This window comes from Balaenoptera borealis, assembly GCF_965194805.1.
Source record: "Balaenoptera borealis genome assembly, chromosome: 20".
Lineage (NCBI taxonomy): Eukaryota > Metazoa > Chordata > Mammalia > Artiodactyla > Balaenopteridae > Balaenoptera > Balaenoptera borealis.
In genome coordinates this window covers 40,969,739-40,982,456 of record NC_138879.1, presented here as the reverse complement: position 1 = coordinate 40,982,456, position 12,718 = coordinate 40,969,739, and the positions used below count along the sequence as shown (strand labels likewise).

General features: G+C 38.4%; 1 protein-coding gene across 1 annotated transcript in view; it reads right to left on the bottom strand.

Moving 5' to 3' along the window:
* The window catches only part of CCT6B (chaperonin containing TCP1 subunit 6B), a 244,710-nt gene that overhangs the window by 228,216 nt on the left and 3,776 nt on the right, over window positions 1–12,718 (bottom strand). The window contains exons 4-7 of the mRNA XM_082370934.1: window positions 10,763–10,936; window positions 4,717–4,819; window positions 3,292–3,364; window positions 2,724–2,773 (exon numbers count right to left, since the gene is read on the bottom strand). Coding sequence (XP_082227060.1) covers window positions 2,724–2,773; window positions 3,292–3,364; window positions 4,717–4,819; window positions 10,763–10,936 — 400 coding nt within the window. The remainder of the gene's footprint in view (window positions 1–2,723; window positions 2,774–3,291; window positions 3,365–4,716; window positions 4,820–10,762; window positions 10,937–12,718) is intronic.

Here is a 12,718-nt window from a genome sequence, read left to right as displayed (position 1 = left end):
TTTATTATATTTTTTCTGTCCTTTCAGTATATTTTAAGTATTTCATAATTTACACATTTTACATAGAAAAGGTCTGGGAATATGCATGATATACCCATTTTTAAAGCCCTATCCTATAAAATAAGGATAGAGTCTAAAAAAGATGTTTGTTTATAATGGGGAAAAATTGAAAACAGAATTAGCTAAACAAATTGCAGAACAGCCACACAATGAAATGTCACATAACCACGAAAAAATTATAGTTCAGAAGTGTAGTTATTAACTTGGAAAGATGGTGACAACACATTAAGTGGAAAAAAAACAGACTATAAAACTATAGGCTTTCAACTAAGGCATTAAATGGTTAAATGAACTTTGCCCCACATGCATCAGCAGGCCAAGGTTCTATTAATGCACCTGCCATATTTTAATCTCATCAACTTGCGTCCATGGATAGAAGTTAACTACAAGGAGCTTAATAATAATAAAAAGTAAAATAGATTAATTCTAGTGTTTTGAATAAGAAAGATATTGCTGTAATACTGATATAGAATAGCTGCATTCAAAGCCAAAAAAAATTATTTCCCAGTGTTGGTGCCAACAATCCCAGCCTTTCCATATGAGACCTGTTCTATCTAATCATCCAGTGAGACAGCTACCAAAGTTAGCACACTAATGTAAGTTGCTGATCATATATAAGAAAGAGCCAGGTAAAATATAATAAACTATATTCAAAATAAACTGTCAGGTATCAGTGAAACAAAGCTATACTAACAAAGTGATACCATATTTATTAGAGAGAAGAGTGGCAGCAAGAAGTTACTAAAGGAATTTTGAGAGAATACAACATTTTGCCCTGTTACATTTATACCCACTGATAAATCGAAAATTGACTTGGGTACTCTAAAACCTGTGCTCCATATTTTGTTTATTAAAAGTTGCCCAAGGGACTTCCCTGGTGGCACAGTGGTTAAGACTCTGAGCTCCCAATGCAGGGGGCCTGGGTTCGATCCCTAGTCGGGGAACTAGATCCCACAAGCGTGCTACAACTAAGAGTTTGCATGCCACAACTAAGGAACCGGCAAGCTGCAACTAAGGAGCCCATGTGCCACAACTAAGGAGCCTGCGAGCCACAGCTAAGACCCGGGGCAACCAAATAAATAAGTAAACATATTTTTTAAATATTTTAAAAATATTGCCCAAAACATCTAAGAATCACAACAGATTCTATTTTATGAAAACTGCAATAGCATACTAAAGGAAAATTGTTTCCTCTACTCACAACCTTTTGATATCAAATGTGTGGGGATTTTCCCACACCAACCAATTCTCCAACTCTCCAGACACAACTGGGTGTCCTACAATTCAATTCTGACATTAACTACTGGGAGTTAGCATAGACCCCACAGAACTGAGCCCCACAGGCTCAGTTCCACAAGATTGTCCTCCACTTCAGACACCAATGAACAAGTGGTGGGTCCCCACGTTACCCACACTTCTGTCCAACTTCTGTTCCCATGACCCCCCTCCTCATGTTTGATAATTTGCTATACCAGCTCACAGAACTCAGGCAAACACTTACTTACATTTACCAGTTTATTATAAAGGATATTATAAAGAATATAAATAAACAGCCAGATGCAGAGGTATATAGGGCAAGGTCCATAAGAGCCCTGAGTACAGGAGCTTCTGTCTCCATGGAGTTGGAGTCCACCACCCTCCTGGCACATGGGTATGTTCACCAACCTGGAGGCTCTCCAAACCCCATAGTTTAGGGATTTTTTTATGGAGGTTTCATCATGTAGGTATAACTGATTAGTAACTCAGTCTCCATCCCCTTTTCCTTCCCTCCCAGGGTGGGGAGGCTTAAAGATGTAACCCTCTAATCACACGGTTGGTTCCTCCAACCTGAAGCTATCTAGCGGCCCATCAAGAGTTACCTCATGAGCATACAAAAAGACACTCTTATTAATTCCAGAGATTTCAAGGGTCTTAAAAGATCTTATGTCAGGAACCAGGAACCAAGACTAAATATTATAATAAAAAATGTTCCTATCACCCCTATTGCTCAGGAAATTACAAAGGTTTTAGCAGATCTTGTGCCAGGAACTGGGGATAAAGACCAAATATAGGACTTCCCTAGCGGCGCAGAGGTTAAGAGTCCACCTGCCAGTTCAGGGGACACAGATTCGATCCCTGGTCCAGGAATATCCCCCATACCGTGGAGCAACTGAGCCTATGTGCCACAACTACTGAGCCCACGCACCATAACTACTGAAGCCCGCGCGCCCTAGAGCCCATGCTCCGCAACAAGAGAAGCCACCGCAATGAGAAGCCTGTGCACTGCAACGAAGAGTAGTCCCCACTTGCCGCAACTAGAGAAAGTGCACGAGCAGCAACAAAGACCCAACGCAGCCAAAAATAATAAAATAAAATAAAATAGGCCAAATATATATTTCTTATTATATCATAATATCACACATACAATAAAGGGTAGGGAGTTAGAACTTCGAGGGAAAAATATTTTCATTAATATTATTTACTGTGAAAGTATTTCTTGTGTTCTTTATACCTTGATGAAATACTTTCGAGACTTATAAGACCACCAAATATAAACTGCATTTATTGTGTAAAAATTAAGAATGGCTCAGGCTCTATAATGGTAGTTGGATGTAAGATGTGCTAAGTCTCAGCTTCTAGAAGAGTTGATTTTGAACTCAATCACCCTTTGAGAGAAGACATACCAGCTCGCATAATTTCATCAGCCAGGAGAATGTTGGTGGCAATCACTGTGCTGAGGGAAAAGATGACAGGGTGAGTAAAGCTTACCAATCCACTCTTATCTTTCCCCCCCAGAAATCTTCAGCTACTAATGACACTTTGTTCTGCAATGATGTTGGTGTGAGATAAGACAAAGCTATTATAAATACAAACATCACCCCTTGCATTATAATTCCAACTCATTTGCTGATAAAGTAGAAGCCTAATTTTATATTCCAGCAAAACTGAGCTCATTTTTAGCACATCATTTGATCTTTTTCCCGCTATGCATGTGGTACTATTTCAGTAAATGTCCTTCTTTCCCTTCTCTCTCAAATAAACAGTAAGATTAACATTTCCCATAACTTACACTGATAGAACTAAAATCTAAAAGGGACTGTAAAATGACAGCAGCTAGTGTTAATAACTGGATACCATGCCTTTTCATACACTTAGCCATTTTCCACTGTAGCAGGCAAAAATAATAGAAAAATCTTAATGTTATCAATTATGTCCTTAAAAGTCTTTCTCTTTTTATTAATACAAACTTACCAAGAGTGAAGAAGTTGTTTTTTCACACAATAATTATCCCAAACTCCTGCATCTGCTGCTACCATTGGCTCACCTGCAAAGGAAAAACAAACTATTTCAAATCTACAATCTTGATATATTCTGTTAATATTGGCTGTATATTCTAACAATATTTAATATACCACCAAAATTACTATTATCAAGGTCACCAACGACCTCCATGGTGTCAAATCCAAAGGTCAATTCTCAGACCTCATCTATCAGCAGCACTTAACTAACACAGTTGATCATACCCTCCCAACCACTCTTTCTTCACTTGTCTTCCAGGACATCACACTTGCCTGGTTTTTTTCTTTTGTACTAGTGGCTCCTTTTCTGTCTACTTTGCTGGTTCTTCCTCTTCTTCCTGAGCTCTTAATGTCAGAGTACCCAAAGGCTCAGTCCTGTATTCTTCTCTCTCTACACTCACTCCCTAGATGATCTCATCCAATCTTCTAGATTTAAAGCATATACACTCTGACGACTCTCAAGTTTTTATCTCCAAGCCGGACCACTTTCCTGAGCTTCAGACTTGTACATCCAACTGTCTATTTTAAAGTCTCCAGATACTTCAAACTTAACTTTGCCAAAACTCAATGCTGACCTCCGGCCACCAAAACATGCTCTACCCACAGTCTTCTCCAATGCAGTTAATGGCAATTCCAATGACAATTCCTTCCAGTTGTTCAGTTGACTCCTCTCCACAGAGTAGCAAGAGTGATCCTTTTAAACATATTTAGACCATGTCACACCTCTGTTCAAAATTGCTCCCTATTCCACCACAGAAAAAGTCAAACTCTATACACTGGCCCACACGCCCTCGCGTGATCTGACCTTCTATTACGTCTCTCATCTCCCTCCTCCTCGAAAACACCAGACAGTGGCTTTTCCACTAGCTGTTCCCTCTGCCTAGGACATTCTTTCCCTAGTTCCCACGTGGAACTTCCTAACTTTCTTTGATTTTGTTCAACAGACATTCTCAGTGAGGCCTATCCTGACCACCCTCTCCCCATTGAAACCCCCTCCCCACACTACTGTGCTAGCATTCACAATCATCCTTACACTGTTCCTTTAATTTTTTCACAGAATTTATTACCTTTAAAAATGTTAAACGAACTTATTTATTAAGGTTATTATTTACTGCCTATCTTTCCCTGCTACAACCTAAGCTCACAAGGGAAGGGTCTTTGTTTTGTTCTGTGTGAATCCCGAGTCAAATAACAAGCACTCAATAACTATTTCTTAAGTGAATGAATATTTGCTTTTAAGAAGTTCAAAAGTAAAACAAAGGCACCCAAAATTTAAATATAGAAGTCATCCAAACCTCCACCCCCTTACTTAAGTTTTGGGTCACTGTAGTATAACCTCTTTTTTTATTAAGCAGCTGATTTTTCTTTACTTTCTTACCTGTATTCAAATCTATGCCAACAGGTTGTTTTGATTCTGAATGCTCAACCTGAACTTTTACTAGTGTTTCCTGCAGGTCATAACCAGAATTCTGAGCAAGAACCTTTAGGAATAAAAAATAATAATAAATGTATGTATGGAATTCCTTCATATATATTTGAATATCAGATATAAAAAATAAGGCACTCGGGCTTCCCTGGCGGCGCAGTGGTTGAGAATACGCCTGCCAATGCAGGGAACATGGGTTTGATCCCTGGCCCAGGAAGATCCCACATGCCGTGGAGCAACTAAGCCTGTGTGCCACAACTACTGAGCCTGTGCTCTAGAGCCCACGAGCCACAACTACTGAGCCTGCATGCCACAACTACTGAAGCCTGCACACCTAGAGCCTGTGCTCTGCAACAAGAGAAGCCACCACAATGAGAAGCCCGCCCACTGCAACGAAGAGTACTCGCCGCAACTAGAGAAATCCTATGCACAGCAACGAAGACCAACGCACCCAAAACTTAATTAATTAATTAATTATTTTTAAAAAGCACCTTGGCATTGAAAAGGAAAAATGGAAGAAAACTAAGACTAGGGTTATGCTTGGGTGGTAGGAATAGAGATAACTGGGGGGGGGGAGGCTTTTTTCCTATTTTCCAAGTGATCTTTCAAGAGAAAATATTTTTATAACTTTTAAAAATTCATTTATACCCAATTAGGAAATGCATTTCTACTTATGAATCTTTTATAACCAATATTTGTTACACATTCATGTAAAGAAATAATTTTTAAAATAGTTAAGCATAATTATAGGGAATTTTTCAAAATTTTCATCTAACTAGATTACTCCAACTCCTAACTGAATGTGAAGATACTTTATTTAGGAAGAACAAAACAAACTATATGTTCAATATTCTTCACTCTTCAAGTCTCCTTCACTCTTCCCCTTCTTCTCACTCTCAGCAAATGATTTTGCTTCTTTGAGAAAATAAAAACACTGTCCCATCACTACCTCTACCAATCCACCTGCACTTGAACCTGAACCTCCTATGACTAGGAATGAATTGCCCATGCTCCTCTCTAAGGTTAACCCCTCTGCTTGTGTACTGTATCCCATTTCCCCTCTCTGCTCCTGCAACTGTCCCCTCTTCCCTCACATCAACTGTTCCTGCCTACAGGAGCATCCTCATCAGGGAACAAACTTGTCATAGTAATTCCCATCTTTAAAACAAAAAATTCTCCTTCAACCCCATTCCCATATTCCCTTCTAGCTACTGCCCCACTTACCTGCTCCCCTTTAGAGCTAAACTCCTCTGAGTTGTCTACATTTGCATCCTCACTTCTTCCCTAACCATTCTCTCTTGACCCCACCTTCAATCTGACTTTCACACTCACCCCTTTATTGAATCAACTTTCATTAAAGCCACCAAAAACTAAACGTTCTCCAAATCTAATGGTCAATTCTCAGTTCACAACTTGCTCATCAAACTGTCAACCGCATATGACATAGCAGATTATTCTCTCCTTCTTGAAACACTTTCTTCTCTTACCTTCTGGGACACTATTCTCCTTTGGCTTTCCTCCTATCTCACTAACCACCCCTTTTCAGTCTTCTCTGCTCAGTCCTCCTTACCTTCTCAATTTCTAAACATTGGAGTTTTCAGGGCTCAGTCTTTAAACTTCCTCTTCTCTCTATCTATATCACTTCCCAGATGATCTTATTAACTCTCATAGGGACTTCCCTGGAAATCCAGTGGTTAAGACTCTGTGCTCCCAGTGCAGGGTGCATGGGTTCAATCCCTGGTCAGGGAACTAAGATTCCACATGCTGCACGGCGCAGCCAAAAAAATTAAAAACTAAATTTAAAACTCTCATAGCTTTAAGTCATCCACACACTGATGACTCCCAAATAAATATTTCCAGTCCAGACCTCGATCCTGAACTCCTGACACCTCTCTCCAAATTCTTATGCAACATCTCCACGTGGACATCTAACAGGCATCAAAAACATAACATTCCCCAAGCTAAACTCTTGATTTATTTCCCCAAACCTGCTCTTCCCAGTCTTCTCCATCCCAAGAAATGGCATCTCTGCTTTTCCAGCTGCTCATGCAAAAACCCAAGAGACATCCTTGAATCCTCTGTTTCTGTCACATTCTATGTGGAACATCAACAAATCCTACTGCTCCTTCTTTCTAAGTATACCCTGATCCAAACCTTTTTTTCTTTTCTCACCTATATTACAACAGATTCCTAACCGGTCCCCTGCTTCTGCCCTTGAACCTCCCACCCTGCTCCACAGTGTACTCCCCACACAACAACCACGGAGATCCTTCTGAAACATAAACCAAGTACTTGTTGCCCTCAGCAATGGTAAGGTAATTTGGACCAACCCTACTACCAAAAGCAACTAAAAATGCTGGATTAAAAACAAAACAAAAAAACCTTAAAAACTCTGCAGAGCCATAAAACAGTAAAGAGCTACAAAAGTTTTCTTTTCAAAACTGAAAACAAAACAGGAACTCCAAGAGGTAAGTAGATAACTGCAACCACTCACCCTAAAGTCATCTGACAATTCAGGCAAATCTGAATTTTGACCTCATAATGAGAGGGGGACAGAATTTTAAAAGTTCAAGGCTCATCCAAAGTACAGAGTGTAACAGTAAGACCCTCTTCACATTAAACTAGAACCTCAAAGGCTACATACTCAGGGTACAAACCAGCAGCCCTCACATGGACTTGCAGTTAGAATTCATAACTGGTTATTCAAAAAAACCCTCAAGCTGTGGATTTAGTTTAAAGTCGTCCCTGGGCGGGGCTTCCCTGGTGGCACAGTGGTTAAGAATCCGCCTGGCAATGCAGGAGACACGGGTTCAAGCCCTGGTCTGGGAAGATCCCACATGCCGCAGAGCAACTAAGCCCGTGTGCCACAACTACTGAGCCTGTGCTCTAGGGCCCATGAGCCACAACTACTGAACCCGTGTGCCACAACAACTGAAGCCCGCGTGCCTAGAGCCCGTGCTCCACAACAAGAGAAGCCACCACAATGAGAAGCCCATGCACCGCAATGAAGAGTAGCCCCCGCTCGCCACAACTAGAGAAAGCCCGCACGCAGCAACAAAGATCCAACACAGCCAAAAATAAATAAATTACTTAATTTTCAAAATAAATAAATAAAATAAACACCAGAAGTAGACAAGACAAAACTTTAAATATTGTAATTATCAAACTGAACTATATGTTTAAAGAAATGAAAGGTAAGTTTGAAAAGATCTGCAGGGAACAGGAAACCATAAAAAGTGACAAGGCAGATTTAAGAACGAACCAAATAGAACTTCTATAAATAAGTAAAGACACCTACACATACACACACATATATTAAAAATAAATAAAGTATTTATAGATGAAATATAACATCTGAATTGGCTTCAAAATAATCCAGGTTTGGGCAGGGGGAAGGAAAGAGGAGTATATCCGGGGGATATAAGACTGGCCATATACTGATTATTGATAAAGATGAGTGACAGATACGTGGGAGCTCATTCACTATTCTATTCTACTCTTATATATGTTTAGAGTTTCCCATAATAGAATGTTTAAAATGAGTTAAGTCCAAAGTCAACAAGGTGCTACTCACTCTGAGTACATACATACTCAGACAATGTTATAATTGTCTTACCTCTCTGACCTCACCTTCTACTACTTTTTCCTCTTCCTCTGCTCCAGGCATACTGGAACACCCCAGCACACTTCTGCCTCGGGGCTTCTTCCACTGTTATTCCCTCTGCTTAGAACACTCTTCTTCTAGATATGCACATGGCTAGCACTAGAGACCCCTTTAGCTCTCTAGTTTACTTTCTCATCACAATGATCTTCCCTGACTACCCTAAAATCATGCACATGCTCACATATACAGCTGCTCTAGCCTCTTCACAGCACTTATTAGCATTATTTGTCCACCATCTCTTTTAACCAGAAATGTAAGATTCTTAAAAAAAGAAATTCTGTTTTGTTTACTCTTCATTCCTGGCACCTAAAACAGTGAATGGCTCCTGGTAAGTATGCAATTAATATATGCTGAATGAATAGACTGATAATGAATAGAAGTAACTAATGAAATCAGTGAAAGAATATCTGAAGATAACCAAGTATTCTAGAATCTATGCACTGTTAAAGTTTATATCATTTACTTTGTATCTGTTTCTGATTTATGCTTCATCTCCATGATTTCTACCATGAAGAGATCAATAGGATAACCCGGTCTTCTAATAGCCAAAACAGAATCCACCACAGCCTGGAAGAGAAATGAATGAGAACAGTAAATTATTTGGTCTACTAAAAGAAACCACTGGCCCTAGTAATCTATCACCAGACTAAGCAGATAAAGTGTTTCAGGCTCCAAAACACAGGGCAAGGTCAGAAACTGTCACTTTGTCATGGACACGAATGATAACCAATGCCAGTGGATACTTTAGAGCCTACAGGGACTTCAGAGATTATCAGGTCCAAACCCCTTATTTTACAGAGAAGGAAACTAAGGTAAGACTTTAAGAAGTTATGGTCTTAAAACAAGGTCTAACAGGTAGTAGCAGAGTCAGGACTAGAAATCAAGTCTCTTTAACTGCCAAGCCTACTATACAAACACTACTCAAACTTTTCCACCAAAGGACACCTTAATGGAAAAGAAGGAAATGAAATCTAAGGAAAGAGTTCAAATTTGCTGGCTCTAACAACATGAAATTTTTAAGTCTTATGTTTTACCATGAAACTTTTCCACATCATGCCATAATATATACATGTTTGTTTTTTGTTGTTTTTTAATTTTCATTGGGGTACAGTTGATTTACAGTGTTCTGTTATACATGTTTGTTTTAATGTGAAAATAATGCTTTTCCTCCATCGTAAAGTAAAATTGACACTCCAGAAAGACATGTCTCATTTATTCTGCCAAATATCCCCAGGGATATGCAATTTGAGAAGCACAGCACCACACAGCCTATTGCTTAGCTCAGAAAGTAATATGAAAATAACTGACTACAGAAATTAAATGCTATAATATAACCATCCTCAAATAAAATAAAAGCAAAAAAACTATACCTTAGAAAAGTTTACTGAGGTAACATGATTTTTGGTTTTGATGACTAATGGGGAATAATGACAAACCTTTGGAAAATGAGAGTATTAGTGTTTCTATAACTCCAAAAGAGAATGGAGGCCCTAATCAGATAGCTTGAAGATTCTAGGCCACGTGATATATGTACTTTAACAGCAGAAAACACAGAAGAGTCTTTATTTAGACTGCTCAGCAAGAAAATGTCTTAATTTCTTAATTTTAATCTCATTTCCCAAGTAGGTTTTCCTATTGGTAAGAATTGACCAGAAACAACTCAGGTGTTTCAGTATTTATATTTCTCAAGGTAAATTAGTAAGATAGAATTCTGATTTCTATGTCAATGTCTTGTGAATTTGGTTGTTATGAACTCTTCATTCCTGATAAACTAATATACTCAAGTTTCAAAAAATGCACAGCTGAGGAACAATGATGATATCATCAAACTACAGCTACCTGATAAAAGCCTTCCCAAAATACCCAACTTTGTCCTGATATTATATATATATTCTACCTTTAGAAGTAAACAAGTATACACTTCCCAGATGTGAACATTATCTATCAGATCAATCATGCTCATTAAAGTGGTAACCTTAACTACAAGGCACACTGCCAAAACAACGTCCCCAACCTCACATAATAAATATGGACCTCTAGGTTTGGGAGACCAGTGTGCATCACCCCAACAGCTTCCAAAGGGGTGATCCATAGGCAGCCAAGTCCCTCCCAACTTTCAAGTTAACTTAAAAGAAGGCTTAATATGACACTTTTGAAAAATTACACATACTGTTCTGACCAATCAAATCTGTAAATAAGCCTATAAATGTCTGTCTTCTATATTTTGTTGTATGTTCAAAAGAACCACATGCCATAGCTGATTATCTTATAGGAAAAAGAAAAATACCACCATGTGTTAGGCTGTACTCATTCTGCAAGAGTTTAACCACATACCTCTGTTAACACATCAGCCAGCTGAGGATGAACTTTAGTTTGTAGAGGTGTTCTAGCCACATCTAAGAGGATCTCTCTTTTCATCTCTTTTTTAATTTTAACTTGTTCCAAAACTTCAAGTGCCTTTATTTTTGCAACTTCAAATCCTTCAGCTATTATTCTAGGGTGCAGGCCCTAATACATCAACATAAAACTATAAATTATAAAGTAAGTTATCCAAAGTAAAAGTAACCATCCTTTCCTACTAATAGGTATGTCCAAAAAAATTAATTACCTATATCAATGCCACTAAATATAAGTGTATGTATGTAATTTGTAATCTTTCAGCGCTTCATATTTCAAACAATCTCAAACTTACAGAAAAATTGTTTACAATTTACAACAGTACAAAAAAACTACAAAAGTTCTTTTTATGTCTGAAAACTATAACACACTGTCGTGTAGTGCTCTTCTGAATGAGCACAGCAGAAAAGACTCCCTGTAGTGTAGAGGAAAAGAACCAGCATTGTTTGGAGAAAAACGACAGATAGGCAGCACCTTCACCAAATGTTCAAAGTTAACATCATAGAACGGGACAAACACACACCATGTGCCTCCAGATATGCTGCATTAAGACCAATACAGCATTTCCATGGCACTCCTGCCAAAGGTTCATAACCTGAGTCTGATCATGAGGAAACAGACAAATCCAAACTGAGGGACTTTCTTAAAAAAAAAAAAAAAAAAACAGCCTATTCTCTAAAAGTAGCAATGTCAGCAATGTCATGAAACACAAAATATGGCTCGGGAACTATTCCAGCTTAAAGAAGACTAAAGGGGTATGACAACTGAATGGGACAAGTGATGAAATTTGAATAAAACCTGCAAATTAGATAAAAGTACTTATCAATGTGTTAATATTAATTTCCTGTTTTGATCACTATACTGTGGTTATATATGAGAATTCCCTGGTTTAAGAAACATATACTGAAATACTTAGATCATCATGTCTGCAACTTATTCTTATACCATTAGAAAAATATATGTATATTACTATATATATACACATTCCATATATATATATATATATATATATATATATATTCATGAAAGAGAGAGAAATGTTATTCTTTAGAATATTCTTGCAACTTTTCTGTAGGTCTGACATTATAACAAAAAGTTTTTTGAAAAAACACTATTGTTTATTCTGAAAAATAATACATAAACTTATTGAAAGCTGGAACTAGTTCTAATTTATTCCCTTCCTCCATTCCTTTATGTCAGTCCTATAATAACTTTCAAAAGTTGACATTTATTGAGCATTTGTGCCAGGCACTATTCTAAGGGATTTACATGTATTATTTTAGTCTTCTCAACACTATGAAGTGGGTGTTTTTATCATTCCTGTTTCACAGATGAGGAAATTTAGGCTTAAAGGCTTAGATCACCAGGCTAGTAAGAGCCAGAGCCAGGATTTAAACCCACAAGGCCTGACGCCAGAGCCTGTGTTATTAACCATCTTCAAAACATTTCCTCAGCCTAGGACCTCACAACTTCTCACCTAGACTACTGGGAAAACCTTCAGTCTTGACTCCCTTAAAACTGTCCCCCAAATATTTAAAATGCCAATCTGACCATATCACTCATTCATATGTCAGTATGAACATTCTTCTTGGTTAGTATATTACATGCCTGTTCACTACTGTCCACATCACTTTAAACTCCACCAACACCAGACTGCTTGTAGCTCTGCACACACACCAGTTTGCTTCTTTTCTCTGTGCCTTTGCTCATGTTGTTCCTTCTGCCTGGAATGCCATTCTCTGCACCCTTCACTCTTTCATCAGGTTCACTCCTCACCCCTCACTCTTTCATCAGGCTCACTCCTTCTAATCCTAAAGATTCAGCGCAGGCCTATTTCCTCCAGGAAGTGCTTCCTGACTACCCCAGGCTAGTTTAGGATACCCTCCCTCCTCA